Source organism: Periplaneta americana, chromosome 10, assembly GCF_040183065.1.
Source record: "Periplaneta americana isolate PAMFEO1 chromosome 10, P.americana_PAMFEO1_priV1, whole genome shotgun sequence".
NCBI lineage: Eukaryota > Metazoa > Arthropoda > Insecta > Blattodea > Blattidae > Periplaneta > Periplaneta americana.
The window spans coordinates 1,190,562-1,218,227 of record NC_091126.1 but is presented as its reverse complement, the minus strand read 5'-3'; the positions used below and the strand labels follow the sequence as shown (position 1 = coordinate 1,218,227).

General features: G+C 33.8%; 3 protein-coding genes across 11 annotated transcripts in view; 1 reads left to right on the top strand and 2 right to left on the bottom strand.

Moving 5' to 3' along the window:
* The window catches only part of LOC138707368 (zinc finger protein OZF-like), a 69,182-nt gene extending 61,290 nt beyond the window's left edge, over window positions 1-7,892 (bottom strand). The window contains exon 1 of one of the 6 annotated variants that reach the window (XM_069836676.1): window positions 7,804-7,892. The gene's annotated coding sequence lies outside the window, so the exon portion shown is untranslated. Of the gene's footprint in view, window positions 1-906; window positions 1,175-1,503; window positions 2,220-7,803 lie in introns of those variants that run through there. The other 5 variants (XM_069836678.1, XM_069836675.1, XM_069836679.1 and 2 more) reach the window with 5 other exon arrangements.
* A 91-nt stretch (window positions 7,893-7,983) lies between these two features.
* Window positions 7,984-22,242, top strand: Drep4 (DNA fragmentation factor-related protein 4). Of its 2 annotated transcripts, none has more exons than XM_069836686.1 (2): window positions 7,984-8,206; window positions 15,401-22,242. In XM_069836686.1, exon 2 carries the CDS (start codon window positions 15,787-15,789, stop codon window positions 16,783-16,785), a length of 999 nt encoding a protein of 332 aa, XP_069692787.1. In that variant the 5' UTR covers window positions 7,984-8,206; window positions 15,401-15,786; the 3' UTR covers window positions 16,786-22,242. The 2 variants fall into 2 exon arrangements, with proteins under 2 accessions (XP_069692787.1, XP_069692788.1); XM_069836687.1 differs by having other exon boundaries at window positions 7,984-8,484.
* The window catches only part of Pgm1 (phosphoglucose mutase 1), a 148,061-nt gene continuing 140,326 nt past the window's right edge, over window positions 19,932-27,666 (bottom strand). For 2 of the 3 annotated variants that reach the window (XM_069836682.1, XM_069836684.1), the window contains exon 12: window positions 25,590-27,666. This exon is cut by the window's right edge. The gene's annotated coding sequence lies outside the window, so the exon portion shown is untranslated. Of the gene's footprint in view, window positions 19,951-25,589 lie in introns of those variants that run through there. The other variant, XM_069836685.1, reaches the window with a different exon arrangement.

Genomic DNA, 27,666 nt, shown 5'->3' with positions numbered 1-27,666 from the left:
CAGTTTAGGTGTGTGTGTATTAATCGAAAAAAATGTCATAAACATGCGTCCTATTCTCAATATTTTCTAGCCACTAATTTTCGATTAATACACACATACCTAAACTGGACTCTAACCTTAAAAGAAATGCCACTGCCTCTGTGCGGAAATGCGCCCATTTCCTAATGCTGCTATGAACTTTGACAAACTTTTTGATGAGACCGTGCTCGTGAATTTTGTGCTTTAAAAGGCCAAAGAAAATGTGAAGAAGGAGAGAAGAAAATGAAGTGATTCGAACACAGAACTGGAAAGTGTAAATATGTTGCCTGAAATTTAAAAAAAAATTAAAAGAAAATGAAACAAAAGTAACAATTTTTAGAAAGTTATTGAACTTGTGTAGTCTCTCAGTAACTTCTGCGCTTATGGATAGAGTTTTCTTTCATGAAAACCATTTGGACACCTGAAAGAAATAGAATCCAAGAAAAAACGGTAAAAGCATTGCTTCAAATTGAAGTCAATTCAGGGCTTTAATGCGTGGATTTCTATAACTTCGTCAAAGATAACACTACTTTTCTAAAGTAATTACCCTCCTCCCAAAAGTACGCCTATCATAATGATTGATGAATGATATAAAAAAATTGATGCTATGCATGGTTCAATTAATCAGGCTAGCCTATCTGTTTATAACCAACAGGACATTAATTTTATGAGAGTTGGATTATGATATTATATTCAGTTTCGCTTTTAATTTTTTATGTACAGGTACAATTTTATACACAGTGTTCTTGAATGCAAATAATATTCCCAATTTTCTGAGAAAACAAAAATGTCCATATTTTTGTATGCACAATTAGGTCTACGACAACTGTAAGTTTGTATATTTAGTATTCACATTAAATACAGTATAAGTTTCTTAGAAATGCGTACATTTCCTGTTGTTGATCAAATTGACGTGTCCATCATCTGATATTGTGGTAAACCCACTAATACATTTCTCGTAAACAATTTCTTACAATTCTCCAAAACCTCGCGTTTCCTGATCTATGTGGGCTTTATAAAAAAAATCATATCATTTGCGAAACTAGGTTGTATTTGACACGACCATTTCTTCCTGGATTTCCATTCAGCTATACTTTAGAGTAGATTACAGTAACTCTCACTATCCCGAAGTTAGGTTATGTTCACCCGGAAACTTTTCAACAATACTTCTTGACGTGCTTTTTGGCAGTGTTTAATATTTAGCGCAATTAAAAACAAAAGCCTATTTACTTTCACAACGTCCACATATATCAACCCTAGCGTCCACAAATTTTACAGTACTGCATATTGCTTAAGAATAACAATTACATGCATGCAAACTAATTAACCAAAATTTAATTAAGCTTTGAATAAAATGCAGGATTATTACTACCACCATCTGATATTCAAGGTAACAGTACAGGATTGAAAACAAAATAAATCTTGATGTATGCCTAAATGCATACTGTAAATGTATTGCATTATCAACTTTTAGTAATAACTAACCTAAATCAATATATCCGTACTTCTTAATGCATTCGAACTCTCTCATTAAAATCCAATCTTGACGAGCACAATTTAAGTGAGGTAGACCTACACACTTCGTAATAAAATTAAATATTTTGTAACAAGTGTAACACATATTTATGAATGAAAGATTTATCCTAACAATAAAATAATATTCACTTTTCACTTATTTAGATTACACCATTTCTTAAACATTAATGAACTGTTTTGTTCTTCATTTTTTATTTTAAGACACTTCTGACATCGACTGTCAGGGTCTACAAACCAACGAGTTAAGCTCAAAGACGTTATATAATATACTATACTTGTTTTTTTTTTGAAAGATGGGACATGACAGGAGCGTTGCGATCGGAAAAACAACTGAATGTCACATAGCGTGGTAGGCCTGTTGCTATGGTAACAACGGTTGAGTTGCCAAACTTAATGTTTCCACATGGCGAGTGCTCATAACTCTCTTAGCGACATTTATTGTGCACATAGTGTTAGCATTGGTACGTTTTGTGTTTGATTCTCTGTCGATTTTTGTATTGTTTTCTTACTTTTGCGTCAATTGTCAATGAATGTTTTAATGTCAGCCATCTTAACGTCAGTTGCTAGCTTCCATCAGCTGGCAGCATGGTAGTCCATATTGGCAACATAGCACTGTAGTTCCAAGCTCGGCCGCTTAACTGTCATGTCCCATCTTTCAAAAAAACAAGTATAGACTCAAACAGAGCGCTGGTGTGCTGTCCAAAATTGAAACCAGTCTGCGCATGTTTACGCCGCCAAGTTACTGGTAGAAACAGAGCGCTAAACACGATAGCGTCACAGTCTAATATATACACTCACGAAGCTCAATACGTAGTAAATATGCAAACATTAGATAGTTGCTCACCACTAGGATCGCTAATATCGCCTCATTACAGGCAATGCAAAATAGTACCTGCACAATCTATTGTTTCTAGCACCCTCAAAACTCAAGCTTCGTGATTGTATATAGTAGACTGTGATAGTGTCATATTTCGACCTTCCCAAGTACTAACATTGTAACTCAATATTTTTATGGTTTTTAGTTATCCTAGTTAATATGGTCTTAAATTGTTTCTTTTTCATCCAGTACTATCAATGTAACTCTAAACCTCCCCAATTGTATGTAAAATCTTATTGTTATTCTACATATCTGTGTACACCAATTTACACGACCATTTTAAAACTTCATTTTCATCTCCTGAAAAATGTAAGAAAGTGAGTTACAATGTTTGTACTTGTGAGGGTGGATTTGTCCTTTGTTTTGTCTCGGGTGTTTTTAGTGAAAAGTGTGAAAGTAATGTAAATTGATGTGATAATAGCACAGTCTAATATATACAGTCGCGAAGCTTGGGATGATTTTTCGCATTTCTCGCGATAGTTGCTAGCCGCTTGGAGCGCTGTGAGTACTAGGAACAATAACTGTGCCATTGCCATCGTGATCTAATACAGGCCGTAAGGCAGACCAGCGAATAGGGATTTTAAGAATGGACACTTCGCGTCGGTACCTTTGATGTAGCCGGACTGATTTCAATGACCTTCAAGACAGCTAGAGCGTGAGAGTCTGCTTTCTCCCTAGAGTTGGCGCTGATATCACACCAGCTAGCAGTCGACACAGCGGAAATATAACACATAATTAATACACCTAGGTACATTATGTACTCAAATAAAATAAATTGGATCCATAAAATAATAAGTCCGTCATTAACTGTAATGTCTAGACTCTAGAGTTCCTTTATAATGAGAGTTGAGACGTTGACCCCAACAACAATTAAAATATGTAAATATTTGATAGCACTCAAAATGGAAAAACAAAACTCTTAAGAGAAGTAAAACCATATACCTATATTATATTATATTATATTATATACAAATATGAAACAAATTTGATACATAATTTTATAATGTATTATATTATTTTATAATATAATTTATTATATCTGAAATGTAAAAAAAAATATTATTATAACTATACTAAAAGCCAGGTTATGAACCGACTAAACCGGAAGCAACGTTCTGTTCCTCGCTTTCTGAGCTCTATTGCCACGTAGTGGCGCGAGATTCAAAGCATGTTCAGCGTTTGTCACCGACATGTTTAAAATAACTACTGTATATAGTTCTCGATAACACTATCAACAATATTAGTAATTAAAATTACTGTTTTTAAGAAAGCACGAGCTAATGACCCTGGTACGAAATACGACTCTTAATGCACGTGGTACTCCAAAGGAACTGGGAAGTTTGGCTACACTGTCTCCGTGATTCCGTTGCCAGATTTTCGTTAGCAGACGACATTTTCACGTGAGGTCCAATGAAAAGCTCCGTTCTCCTTTCTCCCTCCGCCCACCATACTCAACGTGTCATCGCTGCACAGCAACGAGTTAGAAAGAGAAGACTATAGAGTGGCCATGTTGTCCTGTACAGCGCTCTTTGCGGTGCCACCACAGTCTAATATATATAGTCGCGCAACTTCAACACTTTTTTTGCCAACATTCACGACACTAGCGCTCAAGCGGCAGGCAAGACACTGGTCATAGGGTTGATACAGCCAGCACGTGCTTTAAAGGTATGCGAGATGTTGTAATAACGTTTTAATCATGCGTGCAATGACGAAAATTGCAGTAACAACAAGTTTAAATCTCCGAATTTGACGTTCTTCAGATTCCCTAAAGACCAAGAGAAAATCATAACTGAGTCATAACTTATAATCCACGCTGTAGGTAGTTATCAGTTACCTATTTGTGTGTCAGGAAGGACAGTTGAAATAAAAACAAAGTAAATACCTGTTACAGTATATTATTCTTTTGCAGAGATCATGTGTAAATGTGTAACCATTCCGATTTTGGATAATGTATCTACAGTTTTTAATGCAAGTAATTCCATAATTTTTGTATTCGTGTTTTTTTTCTTTATATTTTTCAAAAGTTGAATGTTATATTGCATTCAAGTAGGGATTATGGTGTTATTTTTTTTTCAAGAATTCATGGCGTATTATAATCCTTTTGCAAAATATTCACTTCTTCAATAAATCCAGACTGTATCGATAAATTTCTGATGTGTTGGTATAGATTCATGTGGCAGACGTATTAAGTTCTCAAGAATTAAAAGAGCCTTTTTAAATTTAATATAAAAAGCAATCTTTTCTGTAATAATTTGCATGACTGTTATTGGTGTTGATTTTACATTACCAGTGATTATTTGAGCCGTTCAGAGCAGAAGTGGTATAAGTCAAAATTAGGAATGAGGTTTAAAGTAAAAATTCTGTAAAATACAGCGCAAAGTAGCAATTAATATATCCTTCGTGATATTCACTAACTACTAATAGTTTAAATAAATTCAATATTAACTACTACTTTGCGCTGTATTTTACAGAATGTTTACTTTAACCCTCATTACCCATTTTTGACTTACATCACTTCTGCTCTGAAAATAAAATTAGGCCTACATTTTCTGAGTTAATTGAAGTTACAATTTTTTCAACAAAGTTGTGTATTCATTTGTTCTCACCTACGTCATAATAACAGTAAGTGCATGTAAATTACGTATTATATAGGTAGAGTAAGTTAAAATTAAGCTTATGTGTGAAAACTGGAAATGTAATGTAAAATGCGGTAAACTTTCCATAAAAATTTAAACCATAATATCAGCACTATTAGCGACTCAAAATAATAATAAAAAAATTGAAAAATAATGAACTTCATAAATCAATGTCTGTCAAATTAAGGTTTAAATCTTCCCCTTTTTTATTTTTAAGTTTACCTCAGCGGCCGAGTTTACCCCAATTTGCGGTATGGAAAATAGTTACAGTAATTTCTCAGGAAATAGGGAGAGGAGTTCACCACGCGATGTACCCTACGAGATATGCCCTACAATTTTGACTCTTCTCACAGGAAATATAGAGTTCCAATGGTTTATAAATATATTTAGGAATGAATTGAATTAACCGTCCACGTACAAACAATTATATTATTTCAAACCATGATATGTGATCAGGGCCATGATTCAGTTGTAAGGAGCAGAAAGAATTACGTTTATTCCCAGCTTCTGAAACTAATTGTAGATTAACTGCATGTGAAATTCTTCCAGGATTCTAAAGTAGAATTAGTAAGAACCATATACACTTATTGTATAGCATAAAAATATAAAATAACTTACGCGAAACCCGTTTTCTGATGTGTTATCATATGTAGTGTGCACACTTTTAACTTGCCTGCCGCTAGAGGGCTACTGTCGCGCCAGCTGTCAAATGTTGGCATATTTTATACGTATGAGTTGCGTGACTGTATCTATTAGACTGTGGTGCCACCGCGAAACACGGCAGATCTGAGCTAAGCGCCCACCTTTGTAAAAATTCGTCTGCTTACAATGTTGTATAATGGAGGTAAGAAGTACAAAAAAACGAAGAAAAAACATGCCTGTTGTGTGTGCTGCATATAACTGCAATGTCAAAAGGAAAAAGACAACTGATATATCATATTTCATGTAAATTTTATGAAGTTAAGTCCATAGTTTTGTTAATTAGCAGCATTTTTTTTCATGCATAAATGTGTAACAACGCCCGGCATCAACAAAAGAAATGGTTCACTGGTAATGTACTTAAACTAAATACGGATAAAACCAATACAATTCCGTTTCAGAACCAGTGGAAAACAAATAGCATTACAATATTAAAACTGTATTTCGACACCGGCATCCTTTATTTCTGCTCCTTCTGTCCTTACTGCTTATACAAGAAGACAATGAGCTGTAGCTTATAAGAAGTAGGCCTATTTCGAAGACAAACGATTAATCAAATAAATGGTTCACTAGTAATAAAGTTAAACTAAATATGGATAAAACCGCTACAATTCCGTTTCAAACCTATTAATAGCAATCAAATATTAAAATTGTATTTCGACACTCGCATCCAAAATAACGCAAAACTCTGGGGTAGGTCGTATTGTTGTTAGTATTTTGACTGGAAGGACATGAAAGAACATAATTGAGCACCCACGTGCAATAATGGGGTAAGTATGAATATATTTCGTAACTACTTACCCCATTATTGTACGTGGGTGCTCAATTGTACACTAATAATTATCTGTGGTGCCATAGCCCTTGAAAGGCTCAGTCAGACCAGCCGGCTGTTGGCCTCACGTTCACATTTCGATAATAATTATACTTTACTGTAACAAAAAAACTGAAAGCGTGTTTTGTCATGTTTCACCCACATTACAAGCTTGGAGGTAAAGGTTGTTTACTACAGATAGGGCCTACTTTCATTCTATATCTTATGGTATAGTAAATAGTTTTGCAACGTGTAGAGACTGGGAAAACAATTTAATAAAATCATCCGAATCATACTCGTTCATTTTATAGGCAATCTTGCAGGTCGCATTTAAAAGAACCTAGGAATATTAACATTTTCTTCAGTATATTTGCTAGGACTTCTTGTCATACATGACAATTTTGCTTAGGTTATTCTTTTAAGCATTCCTTCTAGGAATAGCTCAAGTGTTTTAAATTTAGCGTACATAAGTTTAGATTAAGTTCCTAGCACGTATTTGACGAAATACTAGGTTTTTCCACTTCAGTTTAACTGATTTATGCAAACGAAATTAAGACAGCTGACTATTCTAATGTCAGTTATCACCACGCCCACTTTGTTTTGGGCGCATATGTTCATTACCGACGGTCGTTCAATTTTCTTCAAACATGGCGGCGCAATGACCACTCTATATCTTTCTCTTTCTAACTCGTTGGTTCCTAGTACTCACAGCGATCCAAGCGGCTAGCAACTATAGCGAGACTTGCAAAAAAATCATCCCAAGCTTCGTGACTGTATATACTAGACTGTGGTAACAGTTAACCAATTAAAATTGATTTATTAAAGAAGCCTATGATCGCACGCATAGGAAATGTTGCTCATCCGATTCCGAGAAACGTGGACGGATTTGCCGATTCGTCCGATGAGTGCAATACGATTTAGTGAACGCTTACCTTTGATGTAGCATTTCATAAAATGCAAGAACAGAATCAAGTCAATTAGCGAATACAGTAAAGAATAACAATGAACTCTTGCACACTTGTGCGCATTTCTTATTATTAATGTAGCATTTCATGCAACTAGAACCTGCGAACAATCTAACATAACCTGTACCATTTCGTATGTAATGTCGAGACTTGCTTGCTCTTTCGTAACCCTACAAAGTGTCGCTCTGTTGTGCGTGCCTAAGCACAATATAAACATGATTAATATTATACTGAACATAAACAACGAACACAATCACTTGCCATTGAGAGACCGGAGTGTGTGATGTATCGTGGTGGACTCTGCACAGGCAACAGCAACAATTTTCATACAATTATAAAATGTTTATTTACCTCCACATCGTTCTTGTATGAAAAAATCGGACTAATCACGGACAAAGTGTTATACAAATGCATTTTCTTACAGAATTCAATGCGTGTCTTCAAAGTAACTGAAACTAATTCCCATATTAACAGACTGTACCGAAAGCACGTGGAGACTTCGCGCGCTGCAATAAAATGACATCACGTTACGAATCACAGCGGTAAAACACATTTCGCGTTAAAATGTTTGTTTACCTGAATGTTTTTCTTATCTAGATTTTAGTACAGAACAGATACTTTGAACGCCAGTGTACAATTATTTAACTGTGATTTCAATGAAACAGTAAGTTGATAGTGGTATAAGTGTAGTGTGTAGTATTGTGATTTATAACAACACAACTTAAAATGAATTTAAAAACAATTAACTTTTTTAAAAATGATCTGAATGATGTGCATATTATTCAACTGGCTGATTACCTGGTTGGGTTTTTCCCAACTGTAAGGTGAATGCCTTGTAATCTATGGCGAATCCTCGGCCTCATCTCACCAATCTCATCGACGCTAAATAACCTCGTAGTTGATACAGCGTCGTTAAATAACCAACTTAAAAAATGTCTCCAGGTATCGATCAAATTCCAGCAGAATTAATACAAGAGAGTGGAAGCGCATTATCTAGCGAAATTTATAAACTTGTACTTGCTATTTGGGAAAAGGAAATTGTACCAGAACAATGGAAAGAGTCCATAATTGTACATATTTTTAAGAAGGGAGACAAGACTAACTGTGGTAACTTTCGAGGAATATCACTTTTCGGAATATGTATTATATGTCTTTCTCGTGTTAAATTCTATCGTACCTGGTTAACATGTTTCGGTCTGTTATCGACCTTCTTCAGAACTCATACATATAATACATATTCCGAAGTGATAGTGTTAAAAGTTGTGTAATCAAGATGTATATCACTTTTGTTGACGTCGTACAAAATTTTGTCCAATATATATAATATTTTGAGAAGTTTAACTCCGTACATAGATGAAATTATTGGGGATTATCAGTGCAGTTTTAAGTGTAATAGATCGACTACTGATCAGATTTTTTGTATTCGACAGATATTGGAGGAAAAAAATGGGAGTATAAGGGTATAGTAAGCAGTTATTCATAGATTTCAAAAAGCCATACGACTCAGTTAAGAGGGATGTTTTATACAATATTCTTATGGAATTTGATATTCCCAAGAAACTAATTCATTAATTAAAATGTGTCTCAGTGAAACTTACAGCAGAGTCCGTATAGGCCATTTCTATCGGATGCTTTTCCAATTCACTGGGTGCTAATGAAAGGAGATGCACTACCACCTTTACTTTTAAACTTCGCTCTAGAATATGCCATTAGGAAAGTTCAGGATAACAGACAGGGTTTGGAATTGAACGGGTTACATCAGCTTCTTGTCTATGCGGATGACGTGAATATGTTAGGAGAAAATCCACAAAAAAATGAGGGAAAACATAAATTTTACTTGAAGCAAGTGAAGCGATAGATTTGGAAGTAAATTCTGAAAAGACAAAGTATATGATAATGTCTCATGACGAGAATATTGTACGAAATGGAAACATAAAAATTGGAGATTTATCTTTCGAAGAGGTGGAAAAATTCAAATATCTTGGAGCAACAGTAACAAATATAAATGGCAATTGGGAGGAAATTAAACGCCGAATAAATATGGGAAATGCCTATTATTATTTAGTTGAGAAGCTTTTGTCATCTAGTCTGCTGTCAAAAAATCTTAAAGTTAGAATTTATAAAACAGTTATATTACCAGTTATTCTGTATGGTTGTGAAACTTGGACTCTCACTTTGAGAGAGGAACAGAGATTAAGGGTGTTTGAGAATAAGGTTCTTAGGAAAATATTTGGGGCTAAGAGGGATGAAGTTACACAATGCAGAACTGCACGCATTGCATTCTTCACCTGACATAATTAGGAACATTAAATCCAGACGTTTGAGATGGGCAGGGCATGTAGCACGTATGGGCAAACCCAGAAATGCATATAGAGTGTTAGTTGGGAGACCAGAGGAAAAAAGACCATTGGGGAGGTCGAGACGTAGATGGGAGGATAATATTAAAATGGATTTGAGGGAGGTGGGATATGATGATAGAGACTGGATTAATCTTGCACAGGATAGGGACCGATGGCAGGCTTATGTGAGGGCAGCAATGATCCTGGGGATTCCTTAAAAGCCATTTGTAAGTAAGTATAGTCCACCATAATTTGGTAGGCCTAATGGTTGACTTCAGGTACAAGCTTACTGGTTTTTAAAACGTCAATATATTTTTGAAATAAATTAGTTGATACTGTAATGGAAACCAAAGGAAGGGAGACAAGTGAAGTGCCGACAAGTGTCCTTGTCGGTCGTCAGTACCTTGTTTCTCGAAGTTCAAGAAGACTGATATTTTTTATTTTGGTAGCCTTTCTTTTATAAGTGCAAATATTCTGGTAGCTTCTACCGTAATATAAAATATATTTACCAAGTTCGGTCTTGTCAGTAAACTATTTGAAACATACAAAGAAAAATATGTATTGTTTTATATTTAGTAATAAATTGTTTAGTGTTCATCAAACGTGAAATATTTAAAAGTGACGTGTGTAGTCAACTCTCTGAAGACAGATCTGAACCTCACAAGTGATACCAACAAGGCACCACTTATGAGAGAACTAGGCCAGGAGATAATGGGGTAGTGTGACCAGTTCATTTCCCCCTCCATTGCTTATGAAAGTTTACAATTATAATACTTTAAAATTACGTAGGGTTATTTACGACATTATGTTCCTTCATTCAATTGTAAATGAATGTAATTGTAATCAATTAATCCAGTCGAACTTGAAGTTCCTAATTATAATAATAGGATTAATAAACTTCTTTTTTTTTGCAGTGTCCCCGGACAAATTATGGTATAAATAAGACTATATATAGAAGTTGTTACTATTACAATAAGTATTTTAACAATTGTGATATTTTTTGTTCTAGAAGTACTTTTTGTATCTACCATAATACAAAAAGCTCAATCTGTATGCATTTTAATTTAATTAGTATAGTTTATAGATTTAATTGCTACCGTTTTGTTCTTTGTAAGTAGTTTACCCTTGTTATTGTTGGACAAACTATGAAAAATAAATAAATCAAATAAGTAAGTAAATAAATAAATAAATATTAGACTAATCAGACTTCAGATGTATACAAGCAATTGTTCTTCCTCTGACACACATCGTCAAGTGAAATGTACTGCCTGATAATAGTTTTACATATCAGCCAGTATCTCAATTATAGGACAGAAATTTGTAAATTATATGGTATTCTATTTTGAATTTAGAAAGTCTAAATTGTTTACTTGTTTAGAGGAATGTTAGTTGACACTATTGCCTTGTACAGATCTGTTGGAGGAAACATCATTTTCATCATTTCTTACAGAAAATGCCGACGTTAAGGTTGTCTGAACCTTTGATATGGTTTTCCCATTTGCATTATTTTCATAAGCAGCTGTTTTTAAATGTTGTGTAATCTGAAATTTATTTGTTGGAGGGCACCTATAAAAGTAAAAAATAAATAAATAAGAATAAACTGTTTTGACTTCAGACTCACATGTAGATGGTGATGATGCATATTTTATAATAGGGACAGAACTGTATACCGTAAAATGAGGGTAACTTTGCACCATTTTCTAGTTAAAAATTTGTTTTCAGTCTGTATGTGGTCTTTAAATGTCTAATTTTGAGATGGGCATTTATTTTATACGTTCTAGGGGAATGCGGGAATGTATTTAGCCAGTCATATCTTCTAAAATAAATGTCTTTTGAAATTTATAATCTGCCAAAAATTGGTGCAAAGTTACCCATAGTTGGGGGTTATTTTGCACTGCCAGAGTTTTAAGAGGGGTGGTGCAAAGTTTGTCATTGTTGGTGTTACATTGCACCATACACGTGTTAAACAATGAAATATACTGTATCAGGAACAGAAAAAATGGAAACACAGATTCAAAAACGGCTATAAATAGTAACACTGACAAAACTTTTTTGAAAAAACTACACAAAATTTCAATACAAGTGGTCACATTCTTCTAAAATGTTATTTCAAAAATATTTTCAGTTCTTTCGAATGACAAGTCGAGGCAACAGCACGTGAATAACTGTAAAAAATTATACATATTATTTTGTGTCTAGTTCTGGAATGCAATATAAGCAAGCCCTTTTTTGAGTGGATTTAGTCTCCTAATTACATCCTCCCATTCATATTCCATAATATCCTCCCTTTCAGGTCATTTGCATTTGTATCCTTCTCAGCATTTTCCTTTGGCATATTTGGAGATTGTTACCAAGTTTGACAGTGAGAGACCATGTATGACTTTAATATGTAATAAAAAGAAAAACAAATTCAAGTAATTTAGCTGTAATACGAACTGTGAATTACAGTAAGCGTTTTTAAACTTCATGGAAGTTCCTCAAATCAAAATAATGCAATTAAATTTTTAAAAAATCTTCGTTTGTGTTATGGTGGAAAGTAACCCCAATTTAGCCTCAAATTCACCTTCATTAGAAAATTATTCTGTAACACGATTTGCCGACAAAACAGCTGCACAAACAGAACTAGAAATTCTAAATGGACGAATAAGGAACAGACACATGTATAACTTATCTTGAGATTATGCACACCACCTGTGATGAAAAATAATTAATTTGATCTATATTTCAATCAAATCATGCACACATTCTGTTGTTAAGGTATAGAAATACCATAAACAAATTCTGTGACCATGAACAGTTTTTCATAGATGGTGCAAAGTTACCCCATTTTACGGTATGTTTTTATGTTGTTTTCTTGCTCTATTTGATGACAACGCTGCTGCTTCCACCACCACCACCACCACGTCTGTGGTTTAAAAGAAACATAATTATATGGAAATTGATATGTATAAATTTAATATTTTGCTTCATAATAATTTACGCAATGTGTCTATGTTAATATTAAACAAATTGCATAATTATTAATATAAGTCTTTGGCACTAAACCAACATTGAGATACATGGATTATATGCGGAGACTAAGAGGAAGGTGGGAATAGAAAAAGATTGGAAAATAATACAGTAGGTTTGCAGTGAAAGTCTTATTCTTAGGCAGAACACTAAAATTAATGATTGTTCTAAAAATATTCAAACAATACTGCATCAATACAAACATATGAGTTACATCATTTCTGCAGAATGTAATTTTGCAGAAAGGAACCAAACCACGAAAATATATTATATATTTAAAAATGTAAAGTTTATGAATTCAATATTTGAGCAAAAGGTATTTCACATAATACGAATTTGATAAATATGAGAGCCAACTGTACATTTGTGAATTTTTTATTTTCCTTTAACTTTCAATTTTACTCACCTTTAGCATTGTGTTGTGGTTCCTTTCTGCATAATGTGGTCCAATTAGGCAATAACACAGGAGGTCATAAATAATACGGCTAGGTGCACTGACAAACGATTGTTCTATATGAACAAATATTAGTTCAAATGGAAATTAGGTGATGATGGTCATGGTGAGGAAATCATTGTCTCATGACTGGTCCATCTTCCGTTTAAAAATGCAGGCATTTTGTTTTTGGTTCCTTCTCTTTTTCTCATAACATCATGAGTCTGTATTGAAACAGTAAACAGAATTTAAGAACTAGAAAGGGCCTGTAAGAATAAGCGTTCATAAAAATGCGAAGACATAGCACACTTCCTTCACAAAATTGAAAGAAATTTAGTTGAAAACAGAAGAGTAATTGATGCAGAACTTCAGACACAAATTCTGAGGAAAAGTGGCGTAAAATACTTCATTGAAGCATAAAACCTGCTTCTGTGGGGCCAGGGTAATTTCCTGGCAGTGTTGAATCGAAACCTTTTCCCTTCAGGGGATTTACATTATGCTGGGAGAAGGTGGAATCGACAGCAAAAGAAACAATAATTCACATTTTATGTAACAGTAGAGGCAGTCTATGTAAATGGGAACATAGAAAAATGGAATCAATAAATAGAAATTGGGTTTCCATTTGTGTATATATCTTTTTAAATACTACTAAATAATATTGAGCATTAATTTAAAAATATTAATATTGTTATGCAAAACTTGGTGAATATGAACTATCCTTCTGTGTAAAATTGTCCCATAAAGCTGGCATTAAATAACAAGTATTAATTACTGACCGATTAATGAGTCTTTCAGTATTTCTTTAAATGACACTGATCTGAATACCCCACCTATTTTTTTAAGAGTTTTTATATTTTTAAAATTCAGTTCACACAATTTACAAAATGCACCACCCTGAGTATGATCAAAATACAACCAATCATACTTAGTTTCTCATCGTTTTTCATATTTGATTTCATGTCCAACCGTTTTATTTACTGACTCACTGCTAACAGCACTAGATGAAGATAGAATTACCGGTTCACAGGTTTCACTTTCACTTGAAGCCAATTGAGAATTTTCTTCATTAAATGCAATGGATACACTTTCCATTGACTCCTCAACACATATCTTCTTTTTTAGCAAAGTAAAACAACGTCTCTTGTTTTACAAAATTACACTGAAATATTTATATTTACTGTGTATGCTATAACTATTTTAGGAAACAGAATGGTTGTACTTAGAGAACCTGGAGGAATAATGATTGTGCTTGCTAAACAAAACTAAAACTGAAAACTACGGAAATAAAACACAGAACACTGACTTAATTGTAACAAACAAGACTGAAAATTCAGATGGTTTAAATTTCAACCAATCAAAAATGACCTGTGGACCACCAAACTTCAAGGAAACAATAATCTGAAAATTTACATAGTAGAATTTATTTTAGTTATTAAAAAGTCCTCAAATTGAAATATACTCTATAAATAATATTTTTCAGTAAAAAAATTCTTAAATCTCCAGGGAATCCTGGAATCTGGGGGAAAATTTCCCTCCCCAGGTCACCCCCTGAATTCATCACTGTTTCCTGGCCTTATTGAAACTACTTTTAGTTTCTGATTCTGTCATGAAGCAGAAAAACCAACACATAATCTTTCACAAAGTGTTCATAACGAATTCACCCAGTGTTCTGCAGAGGTTACTTAGAGCTTAATATTTGTCTGAACTATTAATCAGATGTTTGAATTAGTGAGATAGGTGAAAGTTGATTTTATGAGAAAAACAGTACCGTATTAGACAGTCTATGCTTCACTGCAGACAGCTAGGTTAAACTCTTCATAAAGCAAATCGAGGTGAATGAAATGAGAAGGGCTGTGTGCAGTTAAGACTAGCAGGAATTTTATGCCAAGCTTTACATATTTATTAATCAATTTCATTGTTCTATTCATTTTATTTATAACTTCACAGAAAAGTTTGTTACATCTGTCCCAAATTTTAGCTCAAAACCTGTTTTTTAATTAGACTATTATCGTTACTATGATTTTAAGTGTATGTTACAACAAATACAGATTCAAATTAATATTTTATTTCTTTACAGGCATCACTATTTTCTGGGAGACATGAATTATGAATAACATAGATAACAGAGACTCAGATGAGGAAATGAAGATGGAGAATCATTGAACATACATATCAGTATTAAGTCTATTCCGTGTATAGTAAACTACTGCCACGCTGCATTTATAATTAGAAGCATCTCATAGACAACTTTAAAGGAAGGGATTAATTTGCTTCCGTTTACTTGTGTATTTTAACAGATGTGGTTAGTTTACTTTTATTTACTTCTGTGTTTTAACGTATGTGGCTATAGCCAAGATATGTGTAAGTAATGCAAAGTGATGTAAGATAGAACTTTTTAAGTAGGGAGAAAGAATTATTTTAAATATATTTTAGAGCAAGCAAACAGGTGTAATAGTAAAGATCATGAAAGGTTATAAGGTTACAGATGCAAAACGTAATCGTATGATAGGTGTGGCATGTCAAACATTTCTGGAACTTAAACAAAAAGGATGCAATAAATTAGGTATTAAAGAAGATGTAAAAATACAACTTCAAGATGGCACTTACATAGATGACGAAGATTACTTTCAGACGTTGTCTTCACAGACTGTGTTCATTCTCCTTAAACCTGGCGAAAGTGCCATCACGGGAGCAGAAATTCTGTACAAAGCATTACAAACTGTCAACATGGACTATCTCAAAGCTGGTCAGGAGGCTCAGAATTTTTTTACAGAAGGTGTGAAAGAGAAGGTGATGACCCTAGCAAAATTAGTTAATAAATCTACTGAGTTAGAAAGTGTACACCTCAGTAAAAAACTGGATGATCCTAATTGGTTTGAAGGTCTGGACTCGAGATCGACCACAAAGGAGGAGTTCATGGCTAGACGTGCGCAAGAGAGAATTAGAAGTTACTTGTACAAGACTCAAGATGATCTTAAGAAGTCTGGACTTTTCCAGACTGATAAAATATTCCGGCAGAAAATAACAGATGCTCTTCAGAAGATGGGGTTGCAACTAAGGAATCAAAACTATTTTAGTGGATATTTTGATCGCAGTGCTGTGTCAGATAGACTTTGTGATTACGAAGGTAACTTCAAATGCGGGGGCCGGTGGGATCTATCCCAATGCCGTTATGAAGGTGTGGTTACTAACCACCACATAATAAATCCATATGCAAGCAGGGAAGCTAGAATTCTTTTCTCTACATGGAATTTTGATCATGTTATAGAAAGATCAAGAAGTATTATACCTGCTATGCTGGAAGCAGGGAAGCAGTGTTCTGTTAACAATTGTGCTATAAATAGCAATTACTTTTATACACTTCTTTTTACAACTGAGAATTTGAAGCTGGTGCATATTGTTTGCCATGACAAAGGTGCACACAGTGCACGGTGCGATTCAGTGAAGTACATTACTAAATAGTCTGAGATAAATTTCTGTACAATAGGGTTAACTGTAGAAGAGAGAGCAGCACTGCTAAGTACAGCTGCACTTGGGTTTATATCAATATTTTCCCCACCCATAAGGGGATTTCAGGCAATCCATGATGAATCTTCAGTATTGTCTTACTATACATCGCAAAGGATACAGATTAAAAACATCAGGTAGTCCTGACATTACGTTTTCCACTCACCTCCAAAATATTGGGTGTCTCAATGAAAGATATAAATATTACCGGTACATAAAATTCTAGTTTACGGCGTTGCGAAGGGTATCTCCCAAAGTTTTATCCATACCATGGCTAAGCTCGAAATCACAGGACAAAATTGCTGGTGTGTTATGGCTAGCATCATCAGAATGCAATATGGATTTGAACATCAACAAACTAACTATCCCAACTGGTCAACAGCTGAATTACCATAAAGCAGTGTTCCTGGGGTTCCACAAGTCCTACATGATTTTTAAATTTTATTTTATACTCTGTGGATACTACAAAATGTATATAAAAATTACGGACATAAAAGTCAATAATAATTTAAATTTCATGAATAATATTAATAATGATAATGTGAACAATAATAATAATATGAATAATAATGATACCATAAAATGGGATGAGTAGGGACGAAGTTTTATTATTGTTTATTTTTTTTGTGTCAAAGAGTAAATATAGTTTATTTGTTCACTCATGAATGAAAACATAAACACTCTTATTATTATAATTAATCTTTGACACAAAGAAATAAAAAATAATAAAACTTCGTCCCTATTCACCCCATTTTACGGCACACTATATCATTTCATGTAGTTCACATGCTCAAAGGTGCAGTTGCACAGGGCTGACAGTCATAAATTTCACTTCCCTGTTGGCTAGGCAGATGAAACTTTTCAAAGATTTACCAAGCTTCACTCAAGTGTTTTTTCGTGGCTGAGCAGAGCGCAAGTGTAGTGATTTCGTGATAAAAATGTCGCATAAAAATGTGGCACTATCATTACATGGTAAAGTAAAAGTTATCAAGTTAAGGGGAGTCTGTACTTCCATGTCTAACATGTTAAATTCCTCAATTTTGGGTGCACTTTTCTCAGTTATAAAAGCTACAAATGCAGAAAAAATAGGGCATATGTAACATACCTTTATGTATGCAACCAGTTAAATAAATTTAAAATTCCACTGAGCAAAAGAACATTTCACTGATAACTTTTCTTGCATTAAGAATTACTGCAAATTATTTTTTATTTTTGGTGAAGATGGAAATAAACTTAATTTTTTTTAAATACTGTGTAACATGCCATCACATTGAGACTGTATATTAATTTCAGCCTTCTGGGTACAATACTTTCTGAGAAAACTGTACCAATGTCACAAGAAATAAGTGCAGAAAAATGGTGTCAAAGTTTCCATATCTTGCAATGTTAAATTCCTCAATTTTGGGTGCACTTTTCTCAGAAGTGATAAAAGATACATATGTAACATACTTTTATATATACAACCGACTAAATAAATTTAAAATTCCACTGAGTAGTTGGCAAGAAAAAATTTTTCATTGATAACGTTTTTTGCATTAAGAATTACTACAGTATTTTTGCTGAAGATAGGGGTAAAAGCTGACAATTAGAAGAAATAAAATCATGTTATCATTTTACACATATTAAATACTGAAAAACGATAAAAACCAAAATTTAATTAATCAATTAACTAGTGGACTTACTAGTGTTAATTATGTAAGATTTGTCCGGCTTACAGCTGTTTCAGTGCTTCACGCACCATTCTCAGAGCCTACTAGATCACGGCGTCATCTCGAACTTCTCTGCCTGTTATGTGGGTGTGTTTGATGGTTGAAAGGTGTTGAAGAGTGGAGTCAAATAGTGTGTGTGTACTGAAATTGATCTGTGTGTTGAGAATTTGATCGGGGTGTGTTTTAGTGTGTTTGTATATTTCGTATTGTTCTAGTGTGTTGAGTTTTTGGTTCTTGGGTTGTATGTGTAGGATTTCCATGTCCGTATTTATGTTATTGTATGTATGGTTAGCATTGGTTGTGTCCTCTGGTTAGTGCTTTAATGTGTTCTTTGTAGCATGTTTGGAATGATCTGCCTGTCTGTCCTATGTAGAACTTATCACATAACCAATGCTAACCATACATACAATAACATAAATACGGACATGGAAATCCTACACATACAACCCAAAAACCAAAAACTCAACACACTAGAACAATACGAAATATACAAACACACTAAAACACACCCCGATCAAATTCTCAACACACAGATCAATTTCAGTACACACACACTATTTGACTCCACTCTTCAACACCTTTCAACCATCAAACACACCCACATAACAGGCAGAGAAGTTCGAGATGACGCCGTGATCTAGTAGGCTCTGAGGATGGTGCGTGAAGCACTGAAACAGCTGTAAGCCGGACAAATCTTACATAATTAACACTAGTAAGTCCACTAGTTAATCAATTAATTATATTCAAGTGTTAAAAGTAGTGTACGCAAGATTCAAAATGGGACAAAATTTAATTTTTTTCGTCAAAATTTGGTGTACAGACTCTCGTTAAAGGATTAGAAGAAACGAAGTGTATGAGAAATAATGTTTAAGTTCAGTTGTGGAAATCTCAACTGTATGATACTTTAAAAAATAAAGATGTATCATGCATGGGTCAATTTATACTGAAGCAATTAAGTTTTGTAATTGTCCCTTCAACAGTCCGATATTACAATACTCATGATTATTATTTCGTAAGAAAATTATGTTTATGTGCACTATATATTATATGTTTTGTGTGTGTAGGTTATTTTACTATGCTTTATAAACTGCTATGGTTATCCAGCATCTGTATGAGATGAAGGTGATAATGCCAGCAAAATGAATCCAGAGTCAGTGTAGAAAGTTACCCAGCATTTGCTCTTATTGGGTTGAGGAAAAAACCTCAACTAGGTAACTTGTTCCAACAAGAATTTGAATTCAGACCCCCTTGTTTCACATCAAGATATGCTAACCATTACTCCACAACGAACTATGTGCAGTATTTATGATTAAATTTATTCCATAATGCTGTTTTGTTTTTTCTTCTTCTGCCTGGTGACCTGTTACAGTCTCACTCCATTGTTTCAGCGGATGGCCCAAAGATCTTGTTCCTAATTACAAAAATAATAAAATATTCCATTTTAACTTCAAAACTGAATAATACAGATACCTGTCCGCAACAGAAAAAAAATTAGTACCATGTCACTGCCATCGAATAGTTTTCACTGTAATAAAATATATAAATTGCAAATGTTTTACCATATAGTTATAAACAGTAGACCCTGTCTGTGTCACCGACATTTTAAGAAGATTTCAGATCAGTGTGAAAGTACATTAATAATGAGCTCAAAAAATTGCGGCATATTATTGTATTATAAGCTTCGGAAGCAATATACAATAATTCTTAGCACTGTACGCTATACTGTAGGCCTACTTCAATTAAGTTAATTTCACGTGTTTCTGTGCTACTGACGCGACCTAACAAACCTACTGTCGTTAAAATTTTATGAAAATAATGTACGGTACTTTGCTTTTCTGGGGTAGAATGTGCCCCTTCAGGATTCTCTGTACTTTATCTTCTTATCCTTTTAATAGAACTTGCATTCTTTCCCATCTATGTTGCAGTTCCTTCTGTTGGGTTGTTCAGACATACTAATGAACTACTTCTCTCTTTTTCTTGGTCGCAACATTTGCTATTATAGCACGTTCACCACTGTAACTGATGATTTCTCCTTTTTGGAGGCGTTCGCAACATATATTCACTTGTCGATGGCTGATCTTGCACCACATGCCATATCTAACTAAAGAAATACTGGAAAAGCCGAGGTGTTAAATGTAGGGTAGTACTAACTGCACATGCGGTATGCATTATAGGACCTCCCACAGTTCCTTCCATAAATAATACAGTAAAATGCACGAAATTACTAATTACAGACTGAAGTATTTTGTCTTTTTGAACATTTCTGTTGGATGTATCTTCTTGTAAAATTGTTGCCACATCTTTCGAAGTCCAATATGTCTGTAGTATCAATTTCCTTCACAATGAACTTTCGAGTTTTACTAGAATATGATTACAGTACAGTGTAGAATCTATCATGCCTACCCATGGGATCACCCATTTTCAGCATACTAGCAGAAATATTCATACACCACATAGAAAAGACATACATACTAAACAAAGACAACAACAAACACTCAGACATCATCATATATTGGCACAGATACGTAATGACATACTAATACTATACAAAGGAAACAAAAGACAGATCCAAAACCTACATCAACACATAAACAAAATACACCCAAAGCTACACTACACATTAGAAATTGAAAAAATAAATCCATAAACTTTCTAGACATCACAATAACAAAAGTCGACAACAAAGACACATTCAAAGTCTACAGAAAATCAACAACAACAACACACATACACAACACAAACAAGCTGCATTCCGAACAATGGTACACAGACTACTCAACATACCAATGAACCAACAGGATTACAAAGAAGAGTTAAACACAATCAAATACATAGCACAAGAAAACGGATACAACCCCAACATAATAGACAACAATATACGAAAGACAAAAATAATCACAAAAAACATAAGAATACAACACAAACACAAGAACACAAAAAATACATCACACTACCATACGAAAACAAAAACACAAGTTTGCAACCTCATTCATGAAATTAAATTACAACATCGCATACAGAACAAATAATACTCTACAAAAACATCTCAACACACAACACAAACAAACAAATACAACCACACAGGCATATACAAACTCAAATGTAACACCTGCAATAACTTCTACATAGGACAGACAGGCAGATCATTTCAAACGCGTTACAAAGAACACATCACAGCCATAACAAAATTACAAAACACTTCCACATATGCAGAACACATCACAAATGCTAACACACCTACAGAGACATCAACACAGACATGGAAATTCTATACATGCAACCAAAAAGCCAGAAACTAAACCTGCTATACTTGTTTTTTTTTTTAAAGATGGGACATGACATTAGCGTTGCGATCGGAAAAACAACTGAATGTCACATAGCGTGGTAGGCCTGTTGCTATGGTAACAACGTTTGAGTTGCCAAACTTACAGTTTCCACGTGGCGAGTGCTTAATAGCTATCTCGGTGACATTTATTGTGCACACAATGTTAGCATTGGTACATTTCGTCTTTGATCCTCTGTCGATTTTTGTATTGTTTTCTTACCTTCGTGTCAATTGTCAATGAGTGTTTTAACATCAGTCATCTTAACAACAATTGCTAGCTTCCATCAGCTGGCAGCATGGTAGTTCATATTGGCAACATGGCACTGTAGTTCCAAGCTTGGGCCTTTAACTGTCACATCCCATCTTTCAAAAAAACAAGTATAGAACAATACGAAATATACACACAAAAACACATCCAAATGAAATTCTCAACACACAACTCAATTTCAGAACACACACACTCTTTGACTACAAATTACACTGCACAAACACACCCCCACAGGAAATAAAACAATAGGCGCCAAGACCAGCAACAACCAGTTCTGAAGAAGGTCAATAACAGACTGAAACATGTTAACCAGGTACAGTAATATTTAACACGAGAAAGACATGTAATACATATTCTGAAGATTTAAATTAAACTATTTATGTACTTACTTGCATGATGGTCCTGTATGGTGTTTCCTTTATAAGCAATATACTCTTCTTCCTTTATTTTGGTTATTCTGATTTTATTTTTGGTCCATAAACTTTTATTTCCCTTTCCTTTCCTCCTAATATTATCTTCAATTTATTCTGCTTTCATCTCATCTTCCAACTTTCACCAATAAAATGTATGAAGCAATACGAACTGCACTCTATGCTATTAATAAAGTTTTAATGTATTAGCTTCAGCTGTTTTCTGCTACAATGAATAAACAATTATTTGCTATCAGGTGTACCAACGTGACAGGTTATAAGCAGACAGCAGTTTTTTCGTCTTGATACTTGAACGTCAGTTGCAGGGAGGTCATTGAACTCATTGCTTCACCAAGGGATGAGACATCTCATCGCTCTGTAGGGATTGAAAATCCTCTGTCTGGTTATTTTATTTATTCATTAAAGACAGCAGCTCAAAGAATTTGAGTGATCACAAGGGTCCTGAATACAATAAGCATAATGTGTTATTTGAAACATTAAAGAAAAAAGAAAGTTAATTGTTGAACAAATATAAGTGAATTTATTGAAACAGAGATGATGATGTAATATTTGAAGAGAATCCTTGATAATATTTGAATCGGTAATTTTAGAAACAATGTAAATCCACTTTTTTCACAAAATTAGTTTTCTGTTTTAATGCATTCACTGGACATAGTTGCATATTTCTGTGTAGAAAGAACGCAACTTTCGCCTATTATCTTGCACATACTGCCAGTGAAAAATCGTGGTAAGTTTAGAAACAACGGAACTCCTGTAGTTCTGTTGTTTATACTGTTAACAGTGGCAGTACTTTTACTTCATTTTTACATCTATGATGAAACTAAAGGAGGCAAGGGCTCAAATGAAGTCGTGTCTTTCCTCCTACATTACATATACAATGTATTGTCCAAAGATGTCAGAGAACTGCATTTACTTTCAGATAGTTGCGGGGGCAGAACAGAAACGGAACCATACTCTAATTCGATTCTTAATGGCAATGACAGAAACCGAACATTTCAATGTAATCAAGGATTTCTTTCCATTATGAGGACATTCTTTTCTGCCCAATGACTGGTATTTCAGAGTGGTGAAAAGGCTTCTGGCAAAACATGTTTATGAAATAATAGTAAAAGCAAGTTTCTCCTGAAAGTTATCTGTTGCTATGGTAGACACTGACCTTATAATGAACTTCAAAGATTGGTTGCCTCATTTTCATAAGAAGATACATAAAAGAATTCCCTGGAACTGTAACAGCACCATTGGGGCCATTTTTGAGCACACATTCATTTTTCGAGGCACTGGTAAACGGAATGTTACTTTGCCATGAACTAGGGATTACAGAGATGAACTGAAACTAAATGATGCAAAGTGAGTGACCTTAAGAAAATCTTGCAGTATATTCCTGAAGAACAAAAATCATTTTGTACTGATATTTTGGAAAATAATAAAAGTATTGTGTTTTTTGAATGGAATTCATAACAAGCTGTTTTTTTTTTACCGTGATTAGTTGTTAGCCCTTTGCCCAACCCCCAAGCTGGAGGACCACCCCTTATCGACTGTCCACTACTGCTTATTCAATATATTCACAGCTACCCTCCGTATCTGGAGGCCATCTCCTCTACAGGAGAATGGAGAAAGTTACACAACGCAGAACTGGACGCATTGTATTCTTCACCTGACATAATTAGGAACATTAAATCCCGACATGAGATGGGCAGGGCATGTAGCATGTATGGGCGAATCCAGAAGTGCATATAGAGTGTTTGTTGGGAGGCTGAGACGTAGATGGGAGGATAATATTAAAATGGTTTTGAGGAAGGTGGGGTATGATGATAGAGACTGAATTAATCTTGCACATGATAGGTACCGATGGTGGGCTTATGTGAGGGCGGCAATGAATCTGCGGGCTCCTTAAAAGCCATTTGTAAGTAAGTAAGTAAGTGTGTTTTTTTGTGTTGAACGCTAAATTAAACCTGAACTATATTGAATTAATTTTCATGCACAATTTTTTTTCTGTGTATAAAAATGAGAACATTCATGTCAAATATGTAATAATCTCAATTTTGTCTGGTAATTGACAGTTACAATGTAAAAAAGTATCTTATGTAACAGTTATTTTATGTATTTATTATTTATAATCTGAAATTTAATTAAACTATAATATAAGATAAACATTTTGTCTGATATTTTGTGTTAAGTTTAGAAACAACGTAACTCCTGAACTTTTGGGCTTAAATTAAATACATTATATATTACATTTTGTATATGCATTATATGTTAAATAATCTGTTTAACAGTTCCTTTAAATATACAAAAAATTCCACTGAAGTAGCTACCTGCATATTTTGATAAATTAGTTATTTGTCATTTGTGAAAAATTTATGTTTGTGGAGTTATGTTGTTTCTAAAATTACCGATTCATTTATAAGAATAGACATTACATAATTAAAAGGGTTGTGACCTTCCTTAAGATAATTCCATGTGAATTTTGTAATAGAACCTCTACTGCCAAACAGCAAACCAATAACAGACCATTGTTTAAGAGGGATGTTGTACTTTTGAGAAAGGTAAGGCAGACAAGTTTCATATATAGACTTCTTCTCAATATCAACTTTGGTGGCCTGATTTATGTTCCTTTCGAAACAGATAGTAGGGCCAAGAACAAGAGCCTGTTTTAAGCATCTGTTAATAGCAATAATGTCTGCCAGTCTAAAAGAACCATCTGATGATACATAATGTAGTTCCTCATGAATCTCCCAATTTGAAGTTTTTAACGATGTCGCCAAAGCATGTCATACACGATGAAGTTGAGCATTGATCAGTAGCTTCAGTCACTGACCGATGTCTTATAGCATGTAACATTGTAACTCCATGCTCTGTTGCATCTGACTGAGGTCTTTACACACAACGAAAATGTGCATACCTCAATTTTCCATCTTTCTTGACTGAAGCCCTTTTAGCATATGCAGATTCAACTTTGGTACTTTGTACCATTGATGTTTCAATGCTTCAATTCTTGGATGGTTGTGGTAATGATTAAAAACTCGTTTTCTTCAATAATCAACTGAAACTTTATTGCACAAACAGTAATGTGAACAAGGTTTACAATCGGACAGATTTCTTTTAATTAACTTCACTTAAATGTGACAGAACTCTCCAGGAGCAAATGAGAAAGTAACATTCAAAATGTAAACATCTAGAATGCATACATAAATAATATTGCTTTTGGTAGAAATCTCTGACAAACTATTTTGATTATTTGGATTTATCAATACTGAAAATTGATATGTTCCTTGAAATTTTGTCAGCATTGTTGGCTAATGATTATTCCAGTCACCATGTAAAACGAATTTAAATGCCTCTTCATATTTGATTGAACCCACTGAAAACTGAATTTAATTTTCTACACTGATAGTAGGTGTATAAGATTTAAATGAAGGAAAGATTGACAGTACAGTCAAATTTAATGTTACAGGAAAATATGACATGATTTTACTCTGTCTTCTATTTCTTCAAAAGACAAAACAGTTACTTTTGCTATTCACTACATACGATTCAATGGCATTTTCTAGGATTCAGAATAATTTATTAGAAATGTTCATTGCACCAGTACAGAGATTTGTTGTTTATAGAGCAGATTATGTTCTTATATTCCAAAGTTTGTATTTTAAAGTACATTATCTGTTCACATACTTTCTGTCTCTAAGGAATAAATTATATATTACATGTTATGTAGGAACATTTTTATATCAAACATCTGATATTCTCAATTACAACGTTTAGTGTCGTTAACACCTATTTCTATTTACAGATTATTGAATACTGTACATATCATCCCTACCTCTATGATCTGCAATTTGTAAATTATTAATATATTTTTAATTCTGTTTTAGTAAAGTGATTGTTTTCAGGAAAAAATTTCAACTACTACTTTTTAAATGTAACTTCTATCATTCTATGACATACCTATTTTATTTGAAACTAAAATTTTAAACTTCAGACATTTATACATTAGTGTCTCCAAAAAGATTCACACATTCTCCAATCAAGCAACTGCGTCAAATTTCTTCACCCAGCCTAATTTGAAATAAGTGATTCCATGCTTTCTTTCTCTATAATCCTGTAAACAATCAACTGAACTCTCATTATACAAATGTTTAAATTCAGTTGTGGAAGCCAACGCAGAATCCAGTATCACCCTCAATAACTACCTGCTCACTAAATTCAGAAAGCAAAAGAAAGGAACTCTAACTAAACTAAATTATTACTAGTAACTTAACACGTAAAAAAATCACAATTTAGGAAGGTTGATGATAAGGCAGTCTTATCTGAGGGATGTTCACACATGGCACGGTGGACGGAGAACAGATCTTCACTATTTCGGCTCCAACAGCACTCCACCAAACCATCCTTATGTTGTGATAGTATTTAATCACATATATATCATCATATGCAGATCTCATTATTAAACTGGAAATCTCAAAATTACAAGACACTGTATATATGAGCAAAATGATGAGAATGAAGCCAAGACTGAAAATCAAGCAAATCAATGTCATCTAGCTTATCTATTAATAATATCTTAAAAACCGATGCATTAACTGTTTCAACTGATACTGGAGATTTAAGACACTTTTAGTTTATGGTTCTCTAACAAGGACAATACATAAAATAGTTTACAAAATATAACCTGCTAATTATCTAAATTCTCCAATTATTCAAAGTCTTACCATTATAAACTGTTCACCTACACATTCATTTAATGAAATGGCTGAAACAACAACTCTGTAATCAACATAAATTAAATACAATAATATGTATACATTAACATAATATTAACATGTTACTTCACTGTATCACTCCAAGTCCTTTTTTTTTATATTTAGACCAGCCATTTTCAACTGGTGTGCTGCGGCACAGCAGTGTGCCATGAATGAACTGCTGGTTTTCCACGAAAAAATGAAAACAGTAAAGGTTATCCTATGAAAAAGTGAAAAAAGTATTGGAGAACCTTGAGACAAACCCCAACTTCGATCTTTTCCGCTACAAGTGTAAGAAATATCGTACTTTGTTTTTATGAAAAAAATTCCCTCTAGTTAAGAACCCATGGTTTAGATTAAATGT